Genomic DNA, 22,713 nt, shown 5'->3' on the forward strand with positions numbered 1-22,713 from the left:
GGAGACTCTTAAGGGGCACTGGCTCACACATACATAGCAGTGGTCTGTTATAGTCACCGACTAGGCTACTTCAATAAGCATATGAACAAAATGGAAAGCTACATAATTTTTATTAAAAAAACAAACCTCGATTCTAAGGAACACCGCATACTTTCTCAAATCACTAGCAAATTCAAATTTCTAATCCATACCTAAACAATAGGCGATATCATATAATTGTATAATCCGTACCTTCAGTTTCTATTATTATTATTATTATACACAGTCATGCTAAATTGAAAGAAATATAAAGCAGAGATGTAACTAAGTGCAATCATCGTTGGTCATCAAACCCTCCTTAACTTGATGGTCCGTCAAAACTGGGCTGCACCGAGCCGACGGGGTGTATCGGCTCGGCTCTGTAGGAGAAGCCAGCCAGCCAATAGAAAAGGGTGGGAGGGAGGGAGGCTCTCCTCTTCCTCCTCTGCCTCTGCATCCATCCATCTCTCTCTCGGAGTGAGTCGCACGCAGCAGCAGCAGCAGGGGCTGTTTGGCTGAGGTCGGGCGGGTCGCCCCCACCTCCCCGAAATCCCCTCGCGCACCAGAGAAATTCTCCAGCCACCGCCACCACCGCCGCGCCCAGCACCTCCCTCTCCCCCACCCCCACCCCCGCTAGGCGCTACCTAGACTCACGCCGCGCCCCTTCTTCCTCCCCACGCCGGAGCGACCTCGCCTTCACGCGGGAAGAGATCCGGGCCCCGCGGCTCGGATTCGGCCGCGCTGCTGGATTCCGCGGCCGAGGCCTCGATTCGGCCGCTGGGCCCCCAATCTGGTGAGACCGCCGCTCTCCCCTCTTCCGTTTCATCCTTTTTTTATTTTAATCTAATCTAATTTAATTCGATCAATTGCCGCAACTCTCACTCCCTGCCTGCCCTGCCTGTTGTTCCGAATGTGATTCTCATTACTGCTGCACTCTTAGCTTCGCTAGTCTGCGGATTTGCGTGCCCAGGAGGGTTAGAGACTTGATTAGGCCGCAATCGCCCTCCTTCTCATGGGTGTGATCCAAATCACTAGCACCAAGCCACACTGTTCGCGTCATGTTGCCTTTAGCTCAGATTTGGATTACAATTCCGTGGGTCACGCATCCTCAGATCAAGTGTCAGCCTAGTTAAAACATACAGACAGTTGGCGGACGTTTTATTTTATGCTCTTTGACTGACTGGGTTATTACGAGTATATATATACTAGGTAGAATCACGCGCTCCGCCGCGTGAAGAAAAAAAGCACAAAGATAAAAAAGAAGAAGAGGAGAAAAGCAAAAACAGAGAAAAAAAAGGAGAAAAGCCAAAAAAAAAAACAGGCCGGCGCTCCCACGTCAACATCGGAAGCGCCGGTCGCCTCCTCCTTCCCCAGCGCCCCGCCTCCGCCTCTGTACCCGGCGCCGCCTCCCTCCCTCCTCGAGCGCGAGCGCCATGGCGGGCCTCCTCGAGCTCCGCGACGCACCATGGCGGGCTGCGTCGAGCTCCGCGACGCGCCATGGCGGGACGCGTCGAGCTCCGCCGCGCGCCATGGCGATCGTCGTCGCCCTCGACGGAGGCTACGGCAGGCGAGCTCCCCGGATCTGCGCGCCCACATCTCGAGCCGACGAGCGGCGGACCTGGCGGCGGAGCTCCACGCCAAGCTCTTGGCCCTCCCCGCGTTCCGGCTGAGGTTGAGCTTGCGGAGCGTGGGCGCGAGCGCGCGGAAGGTGGGCTGGACGCCGCCGGGGAGGCGCGCGAGGGAGGGCGCGAGTGCGCCAGCGAGGCCCGCGCCGTGGATGCGCAGGCGCTGCAGGGCCCATGCTCGGCGGAGGTAGAAGGGGAGGGGCGGCGCCTCCGCCATGGCCCCGCGCGGGCCGCGCCTCGGCCATGGCCCCACGCAGGCCTGGCACTTGCGAGCGGGTGGGAGGGGCGGCGCTGGAGCGGGAGAGCGGGCGAGCGGCGCTGGCCCCTGCCCCTGCCCCCGTCGGCTGATCCGCGCCCCCGCTGCCACTGGCCGAGCGCCTGGGCGGGTAACCGCGTCTAGCGAGCCTCGCTGCCGCCGGCCGAGTACGCGGGCCGCCACGCCGACCTCCATCCGCTGAGTGCGTGTCGCACTCCATCTCATCCTTGGATTTGCGAGATTCATGGGGTTCCTTGCGCAACGCTAGGCAGATCCGGCCACGGGAAGGTTGGATCCCGCTCTGGTCCGCCTCCACGCCCCACATCGCCGGCCACCTCCATGCTCTGCCGCGCTGGCCGGATCTCCGCCCGCTGGCGCTGAGAGTAAGGGGAAAAGGAGAAAGAGGCAGAGGAGGAAGCCGAGGTGGGAGGCGGCGCTGCGCGGTCGTGCTGATGCGGGGCCAGGGCAGACCCGACGTGCGAGGAGGAGACGGCGTTTTCCTCAGGGCCCGCGTCGGGCTTCTCCACACACGTGTCGTCCCAGGGCCGCTCGCGGAGCGCAGGGCTGCTCCGAGCGCTCCCTGCCCACGGCGGATAGGAGTTATCATATCATATTTCCATTTCATAGCCACCCCCTTGGTAACACTAATATGCCCTATATTTTACGAGCTCTGCTCATTTTCATGACATACTACTCTAGATAGTGTCACCCTTGGCCTGACAAGCTCATCACATGTAATATGTATCTACTGCCCTGGATTAGCAAAATCCGCTTTTTATTTTACTTATTCCTCTGTGGAGCTTGCAGCCTTGCACTAGACACTGGTTCAATCTCAAAAAGTGTATGTTTGGAAGTGTGTCGACTACCAAGTGTGCTCGCAAAACTTTTGCTTACCACTTTGGATGCAGTTCAGTATGCCTTTCTATCTAGACAGTGACAGCAAACCGTTCTGTTTTACCTTTTCCATAAATACAAATATGATGGAATTTATTTTCTATATTTGCCTGAAAATCTTATCTTTTATGTTTACCTTACATATATATTGATTTAGGACTTACTTTCCCCAACTGCACTGCTTTATGTCCTGATCTTGTCCATTTTGAGTAGGTATTATGGTCATGAAGATGGAGATGGAGGACGACGGCGCTGTCGGAGGAACTGGTGGGACATGGACGGAGGAGGACCGAGCTCTCGGCGCTGCTGTCCTCGGAACAGATGCCTTTGCATATTTAACAAAAGGCGGCGGTGCCATATCCAAGGGTCTTGTTGCTGCATCTCTGCCAGATGACTTGCAAAACAAACTCCAGGAGCTTGTTGAATCAGACGGCCCTGGTACTGGTTGGAATTATGCCATCTTCTGGCAGCTCTCACGCACAAAGTCCAGTGACCTTGTCCTTGGATGGGGGGATGGCTCCTGCCGTGAGCCCCGAGATGGAGAGGTGGGAGCTGCTGCTTCTGCAGGCAGTGATGATACCAAGCAGCGGATGCGCAAGCGTGTGCTGCAGAGGTTACACATGGCATTCGGGGTTGCGGATGAGGAGGATTATGCCCCTGGTATTGATCAGGTGACAGATACTGAGATGTTCTTCCTAGCATCTATGTACTTTGCATTCCCTCGTCGTGCTGGTGGCCCTGGCCAAGTATTTGCAGCAGGCATCCCCCTCTGGATTCCCAATAATGAGCGCAAGGTATTCCCAGCCAACTACTGCTACCGCGGGTTCCTTGCAAACGCGGCAGGATTTAGGACTATTGTGTTGGTGCCGTTTGAGAGTGGTGTTCTTGAACTGGGCTCAATGCAGCACGTAGCTGAGAGTTCTGATACTATCCAGACCATACGGTCTGTGTTCACAGGGGCAAGCGGTAATAAGGCTGCAGTTCAGAGACATGAGGGAAATGGCCCCACTCCTCCTGAAAGATCTCCTGCTTTGGCAAAGATTTTTGGGAAGGATTTGAACCTTGGCCGGCCTTCAGCAGTGCCTGCGGTTGGTGTATCTAAGATAGATGAAAGGTCATGGGAACAGAGGGCTGCTGCTGGTGGTGGGACCTCATTGCTTCCCAATGTCCAGAAAGGATTGCAGAATTTTACTTGGAGTCAGGCACGGGGCCTGAATTCTCATCAGCAGAAGTTTGGCAATGGTGTGCTGATTGTGAGCAATGAAGCTGCACACCGCAGCAATGGAGCTGCGGACAGCCCTAGTGCAACGCAGTTTCAGCTTCAAAAGGCGCCTCAGCTTCAGAAACTGCAGCTCCAGAAATTGCCACATATTCAGAAAACACCACAGCTAGTGAACCAGCAGCCGCTGCAGCCACAGGTACCTAGACAAATCGATTTTAGTGCCGGGAGCAGCTCCAAGTCTGGAGTGCTGGTTACAAGAGCAGCTGTTCTGGATGGGGAGAGTGCAGAGATGGATGGCCTGTGTAAAGAGGAAGGCCCGCCACCTGTTATAGAGGACCGGCGGCCAAGGAAGAGGGGAAGAAAGCCTGCAAACGGGAGGGAAGAACCACTTAACCATGTCGAGGCTGAGCGGCAGAGGAGGGAGAAGCTCAACCAGCGGTTCTACGCACTCAGAGCCGTTGTCCCAAACATATCAAAAATGGACAAGGCGTCCCTGCTGGGCGATGCGATAACGTACATCACTGACCTCCAGAAGAAGCTGAAAGATATGGAGACAGAGAGAGAAAGGCTTTTGGAGTCAGGTATGGTGGATCCGAGGGAGCGAGCGCCTAGGCCAGAGGTGGACATCCAGGTGGTGCAGGATGAGGTTCTTGTTCGAGTGATGTCTCCCATGGAGAGCCATCCAGTCAAGAAAGTCTTCCAAGCATTTGAGGAGGCAGAAGTCCGCGTTGGTGAGTCGAAGGTGACTGGCAACAACAACGGGACAGTGGTGCATTCTTTCATCATCAAGTGCCCTGGCACTGAGCAGCAGACGAGGGAGAAAGTGATTGCCGCGATGTCTCGTGCGATGAGCAGTTGAGCAGAGCTTAGGACCAGATTGGCGCCGTAGGGGGTGTCGGTGTACCATGTTGCTTGCAAACAAGCAGCAGCAGCCCTTGACATGTCCCGTTGTCGATAGGAGGAGAGTTGTAGGTGGAGAAAGGAAAGTTCAGATTCTGACCTTTAGCGTTGCAGGAAGAGGGGAAAAAAAAGGGGCTCTGCTGCTGTGTGGTAGATTTCTTGTGGTGGTCCGTGTAGTTTTTTCTTTTTAATGTTTTTTTTGGGGGGATGGGGATGGATGGATACACTGTGTGTCCTAGTGTAAGCTTGATGATGCAGCAGAACAATAAACAGCAGTACATGTTTTTTCTCTTGTCATGAATGAGTTGGAAATTTCAATTTCATTTAAATTTTCTTATTCATGTGTCAATTCCAGTTTATGTGTGGAAGTACAAGTTTGAACTCCTGCCCTGGGACAGAGAGATGGTTGCTCTTGCTCGTTGTCGTGCAGGGGACCGCCGTTTACGGTGAGCGAGCATTACAGGACTGCTGGAGCCAGACACCCACACCCTACAATCCCAGATAGATGCAGTCAAGTTTCTCCCTCCCTCCCTCAGGTATCCCGTGTCGAGGATGCAAAAAAATCATACTGCTTCTGCGCTACCCTTCTCTGATCTCTCTCACACACACCACTCTGTTTGGTTTTCCCTAGCGCAACTTGCGCTACGAGAAAATCTTGTATGCATGGAGTACTAAACGAATTTTATTTGCAAAACCTTTTTCACGGATGAGTGTAACTGTTCGCGACGAATCTAATGACGGTAATTAATTCAAGATTGTCTACAGTAATGCTATAGTAGCCATCCTCTAATTATGCGGTCAAAGGCTCATTAGATTCGTCTCGCAAGTAGCGCATGAGTTGTGAAGTTAGTTTTGTAAACTAACTTTATTTAATACCTTTAATTAATAGTCAAAATTTGCTACAGTAACTAACGCTACTGCACCACCAGGACCCAGAACAAACTGTATCTCCTAATTCATCAAAACAAATGTGATGCATCATGTTCACCTTCTGATAGAAATGTCTCTTGATACTTTTTTTGTCCAATCGATTTGTTGAAGATTTGATGATCCTGCACGGTGAAGTGATCAAATCTGAAATAAGTAGATGTTAATACCATTTTATTTATATAAATTCGATTCAATATAAAATCGAGCTGCATTCTTTTGCAAATCCACGAGGGGCCACGTCAGCCCCCCTCGTGCGGTGCGGGTCAGGGACCCCACCTCAACGTTCCTCTTTTCCGGCGGCGAATCATCCCATCCGGGCCGGGCTGGGCGGCGCAGGCACAAGAAAACGGAGCGTCGCCCCCTCTCAAATCCTTCATCCTCCTCGTCTGCCGCCGCTGCCACCCCCGGAGAAGGAGATCGCGACGGCTCCGCAACCCCAGGCAAGGTAACCCAACCCAACCATCAGGAAGGAGGAGCTCCGCTCTCCCGATTGCACTCGACTACTGTTATCCTCCATCTATTAGCTCGCTGCGATTGTTGCCTGATTGTTCGACTTCACGGTGGAGGGATTATAGCGTGTAAGATTCGCCGGTACGTATGATGGGAGGAATGGACTCGACTCGCGGATTATTGGGGCTTATTATTTTGGGTTTAATTTCACACATCCAACTTCATAGCCACAATATACCCACCCACTGACCCACCCTGCATGTTCCTCTCCTACAGCCTCTTCATATATGAGTGTCTGACTACTGTTATATTTATTCCTTCACATCACATATGTATGCAACCCTCAGGCAGGATATACACATAAATAAAGACAGAGAAAACAACACGAAACAGAACCACCATGGATGCCCACAGTTTTCAGGACGATGATTATTTTCAAGAGGACATGCTGTTACCCGGAGAACAACAGCTTGCAGGGGCAAGCACTTGGGACATTCTGGCTAGGGTGGACCTCGAGGTCGCGTTCGCCTCCGAGAAGCTCCTAAACCTGGAGGTGCTGGTCATGGAGATCGCTCGCCGAGCCGCTGACATCGAGCCTCTCATGCGGGAGCCTCAATCCATTTCTGCCGAGTTGGTTCACAAGGCTTTCGAATTCGATGTCCTCTATGCCATCGTAGACTCTGAAACCAATGAGTTGGAGAAGCTAGTTGCTTCTATCCAAATGGCTATTGCTAGCGCTGAAAGCAAGGTCCCGGAGGAAGAACCAGGGAGCAGCCTCATGGACAAGCTGCATACCACAACAGATTCCTTGAAAAAGATGCAGGAGCTCATCTCTGCTATTAGAAGGGAGTCTGCAACCTTCGAGAAATCCATACAGCCTTCGCAAGATAATCAAGGTTTGCTCAAACCGTCAGTTTCTTATTATACTAATTCTAGTGGTGAGTGTTGATTGAATGCATTTCCTAACTACTGCAGTTTTGCAGGAACTGGTGAGGCCATGGGATATGAAGATGGACACATGTCAACTCACACCACTATGCAGGCTGAGGATCAGAGAAATGTTCTGCAGATGTTACAACAGTCTATAGCAAGTGAATTAGATCTTCAACAGAAGTTATTCGGTTCGCAGTCTTCTGTGGAAGACCTCAAAATGAAGCTGCATTACGCGCAACAAGAATCGTATTTCTTGGAGGAATCCATTGGAGATCTTTACGAAAGAATGTTCATAGCAGAAAATGCTTCCCAACTGTTTCTTGGAGCCTCAAAGGAACTCATTAGTACAATTGATACCATCCAGTTCTCTCTGACTGCTTCAATTCACAGGGAAGGTGAACTTAAATCAAAGTTAGAGGAAAGCTTGATGAAATTAAATGTCAACCAGAGCACAAGGGAGATAGTGCCTGGAGACAGTGACAACAATGGCAGTCAGGAGGCTGTGCAGATGCAGGTGCTATCACCACCTGAATTCTTGACTTTGCGGAATAAGGTTCAGCAGCTGGAGGAATGGTTGAGGGACTCCGGTTCTCATCCGCAGTGGTCACTGCTATCAAGAGGGGAAACTGAAGAAGTGCATAATACAATGCAGATTGAGATAGACCCATTTGGGAATATTATCAGTGATCTTAAAATTGCCATTACCAATGCAGAAAGTAGAACACAAAATGCTGAAGCAAGGTGTACACAGCTCACTCAAACAAATGTTCAGCTTAGCGGGCAGTTGGACTCCCTTAAAAGTCAGGGTTCAGATAGGGCTGGCTTATTGGAGACAAAACTTAAGGAATCGGACACTCAATTAGAGCATGCAAGAGCATCAGTAGATGCTATTGTTGAACAACAGGGTATGTTAAGATCTTCGATGTCTGATATGGAACATATGATTGAAGACCTGAAAGAAAAGTATTTGAAAGCTGAAACCAGGGCTGAGAATGCTGAATCAAAATGTTCATTGTTGACAGACACTAATTTAGAGCTTAGTGAAGAGCTATCATTTCTGAGAGGTCGAGTAGAAAGTCTAGAAAACTCGTTGCATCAAGCCAATCAACTGAAGATCTGCACTGCAAAAGACATTTGTAGCAAAACTAAAACAATCACTGACCTGGTTTCAAAACTTGCCTTGGAAAGAGAACGACTTCATGCACAGGTACTTACATTCTAATAAGTTTGTTATATTACTTTTTTTTTCTGCTGTCTGTCAGTGTTTGCATGTTATTTGGATGTATGTACATAGCAGCTGTAATCTATATGATTATTAAACATTTAGATTAGTGCTTTCATATCGATGGCTTAGTGTCCTGACTCCTGAATGATTTGCACACTACTTCCTCTAGGATGCTGGTGTGAAAACAATAACATAGAAAGGATAAATACTGAATGATCACTTTTATGTCCTCTATGTGTCTAATGTGAAATTCTTATATATCATGTTTAGGCAGACTGAACCAAACTTTTCACAGGATACAATAATGATTTTCATTGTGGTTCATCTAATGCAGAAGAAAAATGCCATGATTGAATATGTGATTCCAGTTGCTTTAATCTGATGACTTTGAATAAGTTGACGGAACAAGTTCCCTTTATTGTGCTGCGTAATTGCAACGACCCTATTGACACAATTTTCTTCTTTGTGTTTGTTTGGAAATAGAAATAGATTTATCCTCTATTCTCGGAAATGAACTGTCTGCTTTTCCAAAATAATTAGTTGCCAAGCTTATGAATTGAGTTGTTCTTGATATGTAGCCATGCAAACATATTTTGTTGTTCACTTGTTCTGCTGTATTGTTCTCCTGCTGCCTTGGCTCTGAAATTCTCTCCGGCTGCTTTTCTACCACTTCCGTATCACTCTATAGTTGTTGCAGTGTATGTAAATATCTTGAGCAGTTATTGAACCCTCCCTGATGCCTGTGCTGTACAGATCGTTACACTGACAAAAAAGAACAGGATATTGGCTAAAAAATGCAAGGAAAATGATAATGGAGCTGCATCATTGAGCAAAGAAGTTACTGCAACTGAAGGTGAACTCAGGCCCCTTAAAGTAATGGAGGAAGCATCTCTAAATTGTTCAACAACACAACCCAAGGTCAGTTCTATGTTTAAGTATTTTGTTTTTGTTATGGAACATGTCGAAGCTATGAGTGTCTTGTGTGTTCCCACTGCATTGGTAAATAAACATTAGCTGCTTCCTATTTAATTTTTGGCGGATAGATTAATCTATCTCTTGTTGGTATACCACTTAACCTCTAACTGCCTTTGTTTATTTATGTGGAAATTAAAGGTGGCATCTACTGATAGCACTCCACAGGAAGAGGTGGAAGCTGAGGAGGTGACTACACTGGAGGATGAATCTGGTGCCAGGACACTTGAGACAGTGCGGTCTATTGAGCCGCTGCAGCTAAATTGGAAGCACATTTCCGTGGCAATGCTGGTCTTGCTTGCTGCTGTTCTTGTGTACCAGCTGTACCAATCTGATGACAGAGTTGAACAATTTCTAACGAAATTTTTAGGCTAGTAGTATTGCGTAGAATAAAATAGAAGCTATCTTCTAATATCAATCGTTGCAGATGCAAATTTTGGTAGTGGTTGGCTAGTTGTAACCGTTGCAGTTGCAACTTTCTAGTGTCAAAACATAATGTTAACTGTGAGATGACCCTATATGAGACCAGATGCCTTCGATGCACAGCCAATGAAATTCCGCTCCACCCATTTGTGTGGCCGAGACTGTTGGAAAATGGTCAGCTACAGAATCTTTCTTTCATTTTTTTTTTGGTGGGGTGTAACTACGGCACCTAGCAGGATCTTTCAGAACTTCAGTACATGTAATGCACCTTCTTGTATAATCACTCTGTATCTGACCAGATTTTTTTAAAGAAAAAATTAATCTGAAATTGCAAACACATTGCGGTTGACACCTGCATCTCCAGAAAACTAAACAGCGGATGTGTCATAAGAAATACAACCTTTGGATAATTCAAGTTGTGCTTGTAGATGATAAAATAACTTCAGCTGTTTTTCAGGGCTTATGCACCTTGGTAATCCTCCCGTATCATATTATTAGTTGATGCGGAAGTAGGTAAGAGCACAAACTGTGACATATTCAGGAAGCAGAGGGCACATTCTGATAACTGATGAGAACTGACTTCTTAGCCTGAAATGGTGAGCCCTGAGTCGGAATCCACTGCAAATATGAGGGCAGGAAATGTTCAAGCCTTGAAGGATCATCTGTTTATCATTCCAATGACATTTATCATGATGTACGACAGGTAACGAATACGCCTAAATTGCTAAGGAAAGAACATATAGTTATGTATGCAACATAGACTGTAGTGCTGGCCCTGAACCATATCTAAAAAAGCACATCAATCCTGTAAGCATCCAGGGTGAAATTCAGACACAATGACTCCAGTAGACTGTGAGAAGATTCAATTACGTGAAAAGAGAATTACATTTTATAGGCATTGTGTTTCAGATTCTGAACAACAAAATTGGTAAAAAGGACAAGCTCAAAGTATCAATAAAGACAAGTAAGAGTGGCAGCTAACATCCACGCTGTTCACACGTTCTTGAGCTTCTTCATCTTGGACGGTGGCCATCTGCCCTTCTTCCTAAGCCTCCTCTTGCGGACAAGCCGCTTGTGCCGCTGCCTCAGTTTCTTGGCGAGCTTCATCCGCGCCCTCTGCTCCATGATCATCTTCTGCTTTGACTCGAGCGGCATTTCCTCAATCTTAGTCACAGGTTTCGGCTCTTCCGGCTGCCCCGCGTCAGCCTCACCACCCTCTGCGGCGGCGTGGGCAAGAACCAGCCTCTTCTCGGCCAAAGAAGCACATGGAGCAGTCGCATTCAGAGGGTTCTGGTGGAACGAGAGGCCCTTACATTGCAGGCTTGGGGCTGCAACAATAGTGATAACAAGAAGCAAAACCACTTAATAGGATCCAGTGCACACTATTCCGCGTATTAAAATTCTGAGCTCACATGTGCAATGCAATACAATACAAATTCAGTGTGCTTCCTTCCTACTATATCACTAGATTAACAAGGCAGAGAAGGGAAAATGTGGACATATAATCCACTATGGCAAGTCTGAAGCCTAGTGTCATTAGGCTTTGCTGCTTCTTAAATTTTAATTGGGATGGTCTTTCAAAAAAAAACTTAAACGGCATTAAATAAAGCAGGAAAGAAGCAACGACCCAACTGATACTGCTCTAGCATATTGGGAGCGTAACAGCCTGCAGCTCCAAAGAAATTGCTTGCATAACAAGTGTTGGAAGAAATTCCCTAACGAGCCAGCAGCATCACAGAGAGCCCGGGGCTCGACACTTAATCCGGCAGCATAGCAGCCGTGGCTGGCTACAGGGGATTGCAGACCCATCCCAAGAGCCGACCCCAACCCAACCAGCATATAGGACTCGAACAAGATGCTGGGGATCGAGGACGCGCGCCGGTGGAGCTTACCGTGGTAGGATACATTGGCGGCGGCGGAGAAACCTGGGGAGCGTGGAGCGGAGGGGGAAGAGAGGAAGGAGACGGTCGGGGAGAGGAGGAGCGCCATCGCCATGGGTGGTGGTGGTGTGGCCTCCGCCCTGGATGGGAGGGATAAGCCTGAGCTGCTGACTGAGGCTACGTTTCGGGTGGGCCAGGGCCCAACCAACCATGGATCGGCCCGGTACTCCAAAACATTCCATTTGGATGTGGAATTTCATTCATGGAAAATGATTCAACGAATATCCAAACAAACAAATTGTATTGAATCAAATTATTGGTAATTTATTTGTTGTTGAGTCTCTTTTCTGGAATACAATTCCTAGAATGAGTTTCAAATGCAGAGATCCGAATGGGGCCTGGTGGTAAGCCACACCCACTTCACAAATTTGCTGAATCAGAATAAACTTCTTTGTGTCCAGAAACTGAACCTGCAACAGCTTCACAAAAATTCAGTTGAGCTCAGACTTGTCCTCTTTCATGCACGGCTTCTAATTGTCTGACTAGTCAAAGGATAAAAATGTAGAGAATATGACTGGAACGATCAGCAGCACCATCATGTTAATCACACACAAGTCACACGCAACATCACTCTAAGCTGAGCTTGTGACACATTGTATGCAGTTGCATGCGCTACATTTGACATTCACCATTACCATTACAAAGTATACATATATACAATGTTGTCCACAGCTTACATGATATTGATGCACACTACACTTAGTTTTCATCGACGACGTGTTGCATAAACATTCTCAGTACGTCTCCACACCAGTAGACTCGCAGTCGACATCAAACCACACCTCATTGACACGGCCGATGAAGCGGAATGGACTACTGTACTGTGCAATCGAGTACGCGTTCTTACTAGGGTACTTTGTGGAGTTAGCCCAGGGCGACCGGCTCAAGCTCATGGCAAGCTTCTCAGCTTCCTCAACCACATTCTTGTCCCGTGCATAACCTGAGAAGCTCCTCACTGCAATGCAGTGGCCTGGCCATCTGTCTGGGTGGAGGTTCAGTTCTGGGAGAGGAACAGGAGGGGAAGCCTGGAACTTTACTGGTAAGTAGAGACGGACAAAGTAGGCTGAAGAATGCAGGGGCCCTGCACCTGGAACCACACTTGTAAGAACAGGGGTGGTCATTCTGATCCTGGAAGAGTTGAGGTTTGAGCCCATCAAGTATTGGAACAATCTGGCAGCCAGCAACAACATGAAAATGTTTAGAGGTTGTTGGATCTATCTACCTTACCTAATAAAGCAGATTAAGCACAGGTGCAGCTTAAACAAATGTAAAATAGCAAGGACATTAAGAACAGAGCAATGAATGCCATTGGTTGTTAAGACATGCTGCAATAGGATCTACAGAAGATGGCCCAGCAGGACATCAATATTCTTGTGGACAATGATATCTTAAACTGAGGATCAAACGCTAATGATATTCGTTAAGCCTATAAGCATTAGCCTCAGGTAAATATCAAGCTAATATCAATTCAAAATTCAAGAATCGGCAGACTTGCACTCCTGCAGAACCACTGGTTGGAATTTTGCAATGCCTAGAATAGGAGTGCCAAATCAGTACTGTCCTGTAAAGACAATTGATTTGGTTCTAGGAAGCTTATGATCACTGATTCTTCCAAAAATCAAAGGTTGCCAATCTTCAGCAGTGAGTAATTTGCATGATTTAAGATAAAGGGTATCAAAATGATCCTAATTTCAGTCCAACAGATTATAAATCGGATTATGCTTTATCAATTTCAGAGATCTATAACTTTGCAATTGGTTATGAACATCAATAGATGGCTTCTCGAATATGCACATGTATACTCAAATTGGTTCACAGGATACGGAAGAATCTAGCTAAATTTACCAGAAGAGGCTCCTAGATGTTTTTCAGCCAAAGAATCTCCTACCGGTTCATATACTTTTAACTGAAATTACTCTACTCAAGATCCTTTTTAGATAATGGATATAAATCCGGCCTCTACTCTACTCAAGATGCAAATCTCAACAGAAATGCACTAAAAAACAGTTGCATCCTGATAAAAAGACCAAGAGCACACCAACCTCTAAGTTTGCCCCCTCAGGTTAAACTAAAATGCATAATTTCCTTGCATCTTTATCCATTACTGTGCAAGGGCAATAATCCGCAGGCACACTGACTATGCAGGCTGAGTGTTGCAGGATTTCTAGGGTACCCACAGCCGGGTGGCGGAGCGCACCCGCCTATTCCCAGTGAGGGAGGACTCTGGGAAGTACTTTGGCGATTGGGCTGATCTAGCTTTTGGAGGAAGCTCATAAGAACACACGATTTAGAGTGGTTCGGGCCGCCGGAGCGTAATACCCTACGTCCACTGGGAGAAGTATTGTTCTTGGTTGTGTACGAACCTATCCTCTGCCGGGCCTTGGCTCTCACCCAGCCTGAGTTTCTTCTAGCGGGCGCCCCCCTTTTATAGACCAAGGGGTGCGGATACATTGGGCATTGGGCCCCGACAAGTGGGCCCAATGTTCTGTGCAGCATACTGTGCAGAGTACTCAAACGACTACAGTAGTTACGAATCTTTCCTCCGATATGCTTCCACGCTCTGCTGCCCCTCTGACTCAGGGGGGGTCTTCTCTTGTCCGGTCAGCTAGGTGCCCGTTGGAGTAACGTAGCTTGCGGCGTGGCCTGCTGAGGCTATTATGTAGGCGTCATAATGGGCGAAGCCGAGCCGTCGTATCCGTCTGTTACAGCAGACTGGCAGGCGCGGCGTGGGCGGCGCCAGCAGCTCCACTATCTTGGTAATACGCGATCAATAGTGCCTCCTGGTCAAAGAATCGCCTCGGCTTCTGCTACATCAATGCGGACGTCCACCTACCATAATGAATGCTGTGGTGGGTGAGGCTTAGTATGGAGACCAAGCGGCCTTGTACACGTGTCCGTACTTGTAGACACGTGTCGGCTCCGGACCACCCCGAGGCAGGGCGTTGATTTCGTCCTTTTGCGAGGGGTCCGGTTACTATACAGGTGGTCCGGGACCCCATCAGGGGTCCGGGACTTCCGCGGGGGTCCGGGGCTTCGCGGGAGGTCCGGAGCCCCGGCTGTTTGGTTGAGCGCGCGCCTCTCCTGGGACACGCGGCGCTTCCCGGACCTTTCCCAGTTGTGAGACAGGTCCGGGGCCGTTGTCGAGAGAACCCGGACTCCGGACCACAGGGGTCCGGCTGTTTGGACGTAGCCCAGGATAACTACAAGGCCCTTGCCTAGTCACAGCAAGAGAGGGTACCCCAGTTCTGGGGTACCAACAGTGGCCCCCGGGCCCACCTCGGGTGAGATACGAACCCGCGGGTGGGGCCACCATCGTGATGTGTTCCTACGCAAGTTGATTGCGTTGGTGTGCTCATGGAGAGAGCGGGCATCCCGGACCCCTGAGGCCGGTATGCCTGTTGCCAGGTTCAGGTACTAGGGTGCTCTCCACAGGGCGATGAAGGTGTAGGCTTAGGGTACGGAACCAAGCTAAGCGGCTACACAGACTTCGGATTGCTCAGAGAGCAAGCACTACTTCCCGGACCTGGCTCTTAGCGACCATGGCGAGCGGTCTCCGCCGGAGCGGGCCACCGGAGTGGACTTGGAGCGACCGTGGCGAACGGTCTCCGCCGGAGCGGGCCACCAGAGTGGACTTGGAGCGACCGTGGCGAGCGGTCAACGCCGGAGCGGGCCACCGGAGTGGACTTGGAGCGACCGTGGCGAGCGGTCTCCGCCGGAGCGGGCCACCGGAGTGGACTTGGAGCGACCGTGGCGAGCGGTCTCCGCCGGAGCGGGCCACCGGAGTGGACTTGGGTCATTGCTGACGATCCGATGAAGCATGTTACCGGACCTCATAGTAAGGTGCAAAGAAACCAAGCATTATACTAGAAGGGAGTCGGGGACCTCTAAAGACAGCAGACTCGGATACTAGAGCACTTGTAACAGGGTAGTGAAGTACGTAAACTTAGGGTACATTACCAGGCTAAGCTACGCGGAGCTTCACTACCCCAGGATACGAGTACCACTTTTCCAGAGCAGATCCTTAGGGGTCCGGGCTGCCTTCCAGCTAGAAGGGGCGTTCCCACCTGACCATAAGCTAGCAACTTAACTTGGATTGTTAGCAACAAGGAAAACTCCGTTCAAGAGGAAAGGATAGTTAAACCAAGGCGAATAAATGTAATCAGGGTGGAGCCTAGGTAAAACTGAGAAAGAAAATCTCCTTTATTATTGTGGTTGTCACGGTATACATCAGAGGTTGGGATTACGAGGTCGGACCTCCACTGCTCCGGACCGCTTCTTGCCTGTTTGTCTGATAGGGCCAGAGGTCGGGTTTACAAGGTCGGACCTTGACCGCTCTGGACACACACGTAGGCGCCACGTTATTACAAAGGAGGAACTCTCTTAGTCTTTTCTCAGGAGTAACCTACGGCTGCATGCTATACAGCGTGTTGGAAGTGGCATGGACACTTCTGAATTTTTCATCGTCGTCGGAGGCGAAGGCGCCCCGGATGTGTCTGAACTGCATCATCCAGCATCACTTCGGGAGCTCGGGGGGCCCCTCCTTGCCTAAGAGCTGTCACATGCTTAGGTAGCATGAGACAAATTCTTTGGCCTTGAATGGAAGAGGCCCCCTGCCGCCGCCGTCCGCCACCGAGCGCCGACCGCCCGCCCCTGCTGCGGCAGGAGCAGGCTTTCCGCCCCTGCGCAGCGGGGGAAAGTGTGCTCGTATGGACGAGCACGGAGCGTGGAGAAGGGCGGTCATTCGCCGGCTTGTCCTTGGTGCTCGCGCCTGGGCCCCCGCGCCTGGTGGCGGGGTCCTGTCTGCAGCATCACCAAGAGCCTGGGGCGGTGCCGGAGACGACACGACAACACGGTCAACTTCCTCCGGGATGGCCGTCGGCTCCAGGCTTCATGTTGAGAGAAAGCCTTGAGCCGACGCCATGCCACCGCAGAGGAAGCGTGGCCGTTGCTTGAGAGAAAACCTTGAGTCGACGTAGGGGTAGCAGCGCCCAGCGGCGCCTCCGCTGTGCGCTGCCGCGCCGGCTCTGAGGTGTTGCCGTGGTGACGCACAACAGACGCCGCTGCCGTGCGCCGCCGCACCATGGGCGTTGGTGCCCCAGTGCCATGGCACGTGGCGTGGGTGACGCCCTGCCTTCCTTCATCTTCTCGCTCGTCGTTGCAGAGGATGAACACGGCCCAGAAGCCCGAAGATCCAACCTGCGCCAAATGTTGCAGGATTTCTAGGGTACCCACAGCCGGGTGGCGGAGCGCACCCGCCTATTCCCAGTGAGGGAGGACTCTGGGAAGTACTTTGGCGATTGGGCTGATCTAGCTTTTGGAGGAAGCTCACAAGAACACACGATTTAGAGTGGTTCGGACCGCCGGAGCGTAATACCCTACGTCCACTGGGAGAAGTATTGTTCTTGGTTGTGTACGAACCTATCCTCTGCCGGGCCTTGGCTCTCACCCAGCCTGAGTTTCTTCTAGCGGGCGCCCCCCTTTTATAGACCAAGGGGTGCGGATACATTGGGCATTGGGCCCCGACAAGTGGGCCCAATGTTCTGTGCAGCATACTGTGCAGAGTACTCAAACGACTACAGTGGTTACGAATCTTTCCTCCGATATGCTTCCACGCTCTGCTGCCCCTCTGACTCAGGGGGGGTCTTCTCTTGTCCGGTCAGCTAGGTGCCCGTTGGAGTAACGTAGCTTGCGGCGTGGCCTGCTGAGGCTATTATGTAGGCGTCATAATGGGCGAAGCCGAGCCGTCGTATCCGTCTGTTACGGCAGACTGGCAGGCGCGGCGTGGGCGGCGCCAGCAGCTCCACTATCTTGGTAATACGCGATCAATAGTGCCTCCTGGTCAAAGAATCGCCTCGGCTTCTGCTACATCAATGCGGACGTCCACCTACCATAATGAATGCTGTGGTGGGTGAGGCTTAGTATGGAGACCAAGCGGTCTTGTACATGTGTCCGTACTTGTAGACACGTGTCGGCTCCGGACCACCCCGAGGCAGGGCGTTGATTTCGTCCTTTTGCGAGGGGTCCGGTTACTATACAGGTGGTCCGGGACCCCATCAGGGGTCCGGGACTTCCGCGGGGTCCGGGGCTTCGCGGGAGGTCCGGAGCCCCGGCTGTTTGGTTGAGCGCGCGCCTCTCCTGGGACACGCGGCGCTTCCCGGACCTTTCCCAGTTGTGAGACAGGTCCGGGGCCGTTGTCGAGAGAACCTGGACTCCGGACCATAGGGGTCCGGCTGTTTGGACGTAGCCCAGGATAACTACAAGGCTCTTGCCTAGTCACAGCAAGAGAGGGTACCCCAGTTCTGGGGTACCGACACTGAGGATCAGAGAAATGCTCGGGCCCGCCATGCTCCAAAAAAAATACAGCGCACCACCTCTCCCTCCTGTGGGCCTAAGCGAGACCCGCTGAAACTGTCTCCGCGGGACGGCGCAGTCTCCTGCTGTGTTCCTTTTCGTTTTCATCTCCATTTGCCGGAGGTGGTGTAGGGTTCCGGAAGGGGCCGGCGCCGCCGTCAGCGGAGGGGGACCTCGCCGCCGGCGAACGCGCCGGCCGGCTGGGCCGCACTGACGCTTTCCTTCTCCCGCCGCCCTCCCATACAAGCGCGGAGTGCCTCCTCCATTGCCCCTGTGTTCTTCGCTCCTGAGGTAAGCTCTAGATCTGTACTGTCCTGTGAGTTCCCAATTCATCGGATTAGGAGTTTGTTCTTCCGTTCCATGCTGATGCTTGCATTCCTAGTTCATGTGCCCGTTGTGTCGCTTGCTCTGTTCGCTGGTGCCGTTCTCTGCGGTCTGTCAAGCCGGTGTGTCCTACTGTATCTGTTGGTTAGTTTCTTCTTCGTCGCTTGCCTGCGCTACCTGTATCGGATTCGTGCTGTTGGTTTGCCTGTTCCATCGTTCGTTTGTACCTCTGCATCTCTGTTTGGTGCTGATATTGTACATTTTATTTATAGGTGTTGTGCCTGTTGGACGCATTGTGCTTGGGCATCTCCTCCTGCAGTTCGCCAGGCGTGTACTCCCTTTTACATTATGCAGCTCCCTCATATTTGATGCCCATGTAATCCACGGTTCAATCTGTGCGCGGCGCAGCGCACAATTTTCCTAGTTAATTACATGCATATACAAACTCATGTATATTCAAAATTTCACATAGAACGTGCATGAAAAATCACATTAAAATTATCTTAAAGGCAAACTAAGTACGATAAATAATACAAATTGAATCTTAATCATAAAATAAAATAACTACTAAAATATCTAATTCAATATAATACTTTCCTCGTCATCACCCTCCAACCAAACACACCCTTCTCCTTCTTCTTTCCCCTTCCAAACCTCTCTCTCCCCATGAGCCATCTAGCCCACCAAGCAAATCTCAAATCTACCCCGCTTTCCTTCCCTCCCTCCCCTGCAACGCCAGCGCCCTCAGCTCCCGCAGCCATGGCATCAAGGTGAGTCTTTTCCCTCCCAGTCAGAGGCTCCCATCCGCCCTGCGCCGCCGCCTTAGTATTCGCAAACCCTCATATTCTTTCGGCTTCGCAAACCCTCATCATCTTGCCGGATTCCTTTCCCTCACATTCGGGCCTGCCAAATTGATCGCCGTTCGTTCCTAACGACTTGCAGATTGGTGGTCACCTAGTTCTCCTTCCTGTAGCGGCTCTACTCGTGGAGGCGCGGCATGGCTTCGCCGCGGCTTCCGTCGCAGATTGTGGAGTTCAACTGCAAGGCGTGCTCATGCTGCTATCCCGCTTTTACGGTTTGATTTGCTGCTGCTGCTGCAATGTTTGGCTAGGTTGCTGCTGCTTCCTAAAATGGTGGTTTTGGCGGATGTGTGTTGCAGGTGATGGAGGAGAAGCTCAAGAATCTGGGCCTCAAAGTCAACCACCATGATGAGAACTTAAGGTTCCTCAAGTCCGAAATCAATGCCATAGAAGAGGTCTGCGTCGACCTGGCAAGTAAGTTGTCAGTGACTCAGTGTGTTCGACCCCTCAGTTGTGGTAGCTTTGTGCCCCTTTGGTTATGCAACTCCTTGTCCGAGAAATGCTTCTCAAATTGTAGACTTACAGGGCCATGTTGACCAATTTAACTTACACCATTTATTTTGTGCCGATATATTTAGTGGTAACTGTGGCCTGCGATGCATGGAATCTGAGTATCTGACTACAGCATGACACAGAGTTCGGTTCTAAATTGTGATACCCAGATGTACTTACTGAAATCATCTAAAGAAAATTTGGTAATCTTCAGCATGTAACTGGCATCCTTGTTAATGGATGATGTTCCAAAAATATCTAGATAAGATGTAAGGCAGCATTTGGTATGTTTTACATATCTTCCCTTGAATATAGAAAATTGTAAGCTTGAATGACTGACATTATTCAAACAGTGTAAAAGTCACATTGGAAGTAGTCTTTCTGACCAATTTTCCTTTTATTTGCTACTGGTAACACTCTGATTGGCTGGTTGCTTTGGATGGCTGTAGCGCATTAGAATAAACCTGCAAATAATATGTAAATATGTTTTATCTGCATGACTCATGATTCATGAAAGAGGTCCACACTCTGCGGTGCCTCTATAAGTGTACTAAACCTGCAACTTTTTGTAGTTAAACTTGGGAATTATCATACATCCGCTGCTGCTGTTGCGACTAATGATACTTCTACTGAAGAGGCTGAACAGCGTACTATTCGAAGTATACTTGATCAGGACAACACAGCAGCTGCCCTTGTATGCCAGCTGAAGGTCCGTTATCATGAGCGCACATCAAATATGCCACTGATGAAAGATATCCTTGGTTTTGTCGCTACATTGGGAAAAGTAAATGATGATAACCTCAGCAGGTCAAATTTTCTTCTTGGTTTGGTATGAGAGTTTTAGTGCCTTAATTGATGCTAAGTTAATTGGGATGATATGTATGCTTTCTTAATTTGCCATTATCTGTTTCACTGTACTTTTATTATAGGGTACTTGCAGAGTACTTGGGAATGGATAATATGCTTGCTCTTGTCTGCAAGACTTATGATGGTGTTAAGGGTCTTGAAAAATACGACAAAGATGGCATCATTGATAAGAGCAGTGGCGTACATGGACTAGGTCGCTCTCTAGGAAAAATTCTTGATGGAAGGTTCACTGTCTTTTGTCTTGAAAATTTGAGGTACATTTTGTAAATATATCTACAACCTTATTCTCTTTTAAGGTCAACTGGATGAGAACTTTACAGCATGCAGTTTAAATGTTGCAGGTCATTTTCTGGTGATGTTAACATTGATGATCCGCAGAGAAAGCTTATTTTGCATAGACCAAGGTTGCCTGGTGGGGAATCTCCTCCTGGTTTTCTTGATTTTGCGGTAAATATGATTCATCTGGATCGAGCACACTTGAGTTGCCTCACAGCCAGTGGTCACGGTCTTCGGGAAACTTTGTTTTACAGTCTGTTTTCTCATTTACAAGTTTACAAGACCAGGGCCGACATTCAGTGTGCTCTTCCTCTGATAAATGATGGTGCGGTTTCTCTAGATGGTGGTATACTGAAGCCCAATGGCTCATTTTGCCTTGGCTATAGGTATGCAATTTATCCTTTTACATCTCTTGATAATGACAACGGATCATACAATTTTTGAGTTTTGCTGACTGTCCATTACTGTGTAACAGTGTAAGTGTGTGCTTTTGCTGCTGTAGGGATTTCACCATTTAGAGTAATTTAGTTACATCATGAGACTTTTCACAAGCTCATGCTATCAGACACTTGATACACTTAATCACGAAATATGCACTGATTCTAATCACGCTAAATTCGATTGCTTTAACTAATATTGACTTTTGCAGCAAAAATATTGAAGTGAAGTTTCCTGTAAGCCTTGAGGTTTCAAGTTCACCTGAAAATATCACTGAAATGGAGGAGCAAGTTAAACTTAAGAATTGGGAGAAGGAAAGGCTTCTTGAAGATATGAAAAGGGAAGAAGATTTGCTGAAGCAAGTTAGGGAATTATATAGCAAGAAGAAGCAAGAGCTCATGGATTATCTCACTCACCCATCCTTGACACAGGTATATTAGCAGTGTCAATTTATTCCCTTTAGAATCTAAGTTACTTCATATTCGCATTGATAAATGAAATATCTATGCGTATACTAGTACATTATAGCTTCCAGTACATTATAGCTTCTTGCTTAATAGGCCATTTCTTAGAAATCTGATTAACCTTTGATGATACAAGTATTTCTGCTATTGCCCTAAAAAAATACTTCTGCTATTACCCAAATATTCCTAAAAGGATAGAAAACGTTGAAACTTATCCACTATCTTTTCTCTTGCAGATGTCGCGTGATTCGCCAACAAGTTGTTCACCAGCAACTCCGGGAAGTAATCCATTTGGAGCCAAGTCCTCTCACACGCGCCGGTATTAAAAACATTTAGTGGCATCCTAATTTTGTTGGGACTTTTGCATGCTCTGGCGTCAGCCTGCAGTACCAAGCAAAAGTACCTTCTGCTACAATGGTGGTGTTAGTCTGTTTAGGATAATAGGAAGTACACTGTTATTTTGGGAGCCTGTTTATCTGCTGTTTGTAGTAGATGGTGTTACACAGCCGTACACTACTACTTTATTTTTTTGATAGTTCTATGTATCTTCTCGTCAGTTGAAGGGAAGATGGTCGAGGAGGTTTCTATCAAACCAAATTGAAGAAAACAGTAGAAGGAACATGCAGATGAATGTAGTTTCTCCATTAGCTGTCCAGAATGCGACTTCTTAAAGGCACTACTGGATGATGGCTGGATGTACATTTCAGATCTTTCCGGGGTGGCTAATCTGACCGTGACTCAATCTACAGCTGAATCATCATGACTTGCATGATTGAAACACTAACGACTGTGTATATCATACTACATTAGTGTAATATATGCAAATTCACAATGGATGAAATTGACCGGATCC

General features: G+C 48.9%; 5 protein-coding genes across 7 annotated transcripts; 3 read left to right on the top strand and 2 right to left on the bottom strand.

Annotated features, from left to right (window-relative positions):
• The first annotated feature begins 465 nt into the window (after positions 1 to 465).
• LOC120672632 (transcription factor MTB1-like) lies at positions 466 to 5,252 on the top strand. The gene is made up of 2 exons (XM_039953137.1): positions 466 to 811; positions 3,007 to 5,252. The coding sequence occupies exon 2, from the start codon at positions 3,012 to 3,014 to the stop codon at positions 4,872 to 4,874; it is 1,863 nt and encodes a 620-aa protein (XP_039809071.1). The 5' UTR covers positions 466 to 811; positions 3,007 to 3,011; the 3' UTR covers positions 4,875 to 5,252.
• An 820-nt stretch (positions 5,253 to 6,072) lies between these two features.
• On the top strand, positions 6,073 to 10,005 carry LOC120672599 (WPP domain-interacting tail-anchored protein 1-like). 2 transcript variants are annotated; one of them, XM_039953094.1, is made up of 5 exons: positions 6,073 to 6,290; positions 6,643 to 7,191; positions 7,279 to 8,435; positions 9,207 to 9,371; positions 9,567 to 10,005. In XM_039953094.1, exons 2-5 carry the CDS (start codon positions 6,696 to 6,698, stop codon positions 9,798 to 9,800), a joined length of 2,052 nt encoding a protein of 683 aa, XP_039809028.1. In that variant the 5' UTR covers positions 6,073 to 6,290; positions 6,643 to 6,695; the 3' UTR covers positions 9,801 to 10,005. The 2 variants fall into 2 exon arrangements, with proteins under 2 accessions (XP_039809028.1, XP_039809029.1); XM_039953095.1 differs by having other exon boundaries at positions 6,073 to 6,285.
• A 680-nt stretch (positions 10,006 to 10,685) lies between these two features.
• On the bottom strand, positions 10,686 to 11,945 carry LOC120672600 (50S ribosomal protein 5, chloroplastic-like). The gene is made up of 2 exons (XM_039953096.1): positions 11,741 to 11,945; positions 10,686 to 11,176 (listed from the first exon to the last, which is right to left on the bottom strand). Exons 1-2 carry the CDS (start codon positions 11,841 to 11,843, stop codon positions 10,842 to 10,844), a joined length of 438 nt encoding a protein of 145 aa, XP_039809030.1. The 5' UTR covers positions 11,844 to 11,945; the 3' UTR covers positions 10,686 to 10,841.
• Positions 11,946 to 12,522: 577 nt separating this feature from the next.
• LOC120672819 (heme-binding protein 2-like) lies at positions 12,523 to 12,909 on the bottom strand. Its single transcript, XM_039953421.1, has one exon. The coding sequence runs from the start codon at positions 12,907 to 12,909 to the stop codon at positions 12,523 to 12,525; it is 387 nt and encodes a 128-aa protein (XP_039809355.1).
• A 5,858-nt stretch (positions 12,910 to 18,767) lies between these two features.
• Positions 18,768 to 22,614, top strand: LOC120673186 (protein DEFECTIVE IN MERISTEM SILENCING 3-like). Of its 2 annotated transcripts, none has more exons than XM_039953918.1 (8): positions 18,768 to 18,790; positions 19,406 to 19,508; positions 19,623 to 19,737; positions 20,388 to 20,622; positions 20,745 to 20,936; positions 21,024 to 21,344; positions 21,608 to 21,827; positions 22,097 to 22,614. In XM_039953918.1, the coding sequence occupies exons 2-8, from the start codon at positions 19,461 to 19,463 to the stop codon at positions 22,184 to 22,186; spliced, it is 1,221 nt and encodes a 406-aa protein (XP_039809852.1). In that variant the 5' UTR covers positions 18,768 to 18,790; positions 19,406 to 19,460; the 3' UTR covers positions 22,187 to 22,614. The 2 variants fall into 2 exon arrangements, with proteins under 2 accessions (XP_039809852.1, XP_039809851.1); XM_039953917.1 differs by lacking the exon at positions 18,768 to 18,790 and adding an exon at positions 19,072 to 19,233.
• Positions 22,615 to 22,713: the final 99 nt, after the last annotated feature.

The sequence above is a fragment of the Panicum virgatum genome, chromosome 5N, assembly GCF_016808335.1.
Source record: "Panicum virgatum strain AP13 chromosome 5N, P.virgatum_v5, whole genome shotgun sequence".
Lineage (NCBI taxonomy): Eukaryota > Viridiplantae > Streptophyta > Magnoliopsida > Poales > Poaceae > Panicum > Panicum virgatum.

Excerpts from the sequence above, each read along its gene's own strand:
- LOC120672632 (XM_039953137.1), top strand. The coding sequence starts at position 3,012 with ATGGTCATGAAGATGGAGATGGAGGACGACGGCGCTGTCGGAGGAACT.
- LOC120672599 (XM_039953094.1), top strand. The coding sequence starts at position 6,696 with ATGGATGCCCACAGTTTTCAGGACGATGATTATTTTCAAGAGGACATG. Across the intron at positions 7,192-7,278 it reads GCCTTCGCAAGATAATCAAG|GAACTGGTGAGGCCATGGGA; the intron begins GTTTGCTCAAAC and ends GCAGTTTTGCAG. Across the intron at positions 8,436-9,206 it reads GAGAACGACTTCATGCACAG|ATCGTTACACTGACAAAAAA; the intron begins GTACTTACATTC and ends TGTGCTGTACAG.
- LOC120672600 (XM_039953096.1), bottom strand. The coding sequence starts at position 11,843 with ATGGCGATGGCGCTCCTCCTCTCCCCGACCGTCTCCTTCCTCTCTTCC. Across the intron at positions 11,177-11,740 it reads CGCCAATGTATCCTACCACG|CCCCAAGCCTGCAATGTAAG; the intron begins GTAAGCTCCACC and ends CTATTGTTGCAG.
- LOC120672819 (XM_039953421.1), bottom strand. The coding sequence starts at position 12,909 with ATGACCACCCCTGTTCTTACAAGTGTGGTTCCAGGTGCAGGGCCCCTG.
- LOC120673186 (XM_039953918.1), top strand. The coding sequence starts at position 19,461 with ATGGCTTCGCCGCGGCTTCCGTCGCAGATTGTGGAGTTCAACTGCAAG. Across the intron at positions 19,738-20,387 it reads GGTCTGCGTCGACCTGGCAA|TTAAACTTGGGAATTATCAT; the intron begins GTAAGTTGTCAG and ends AACTTTTTGTAG. Across the intron at positions 20,937-21,023 it reads TTTTGTCTTGAAAATTTGAG|GTCATTTTCTGGTGATGTTA; the intron begins GTACATTTTGTA and ends TAAATGTTGCAG.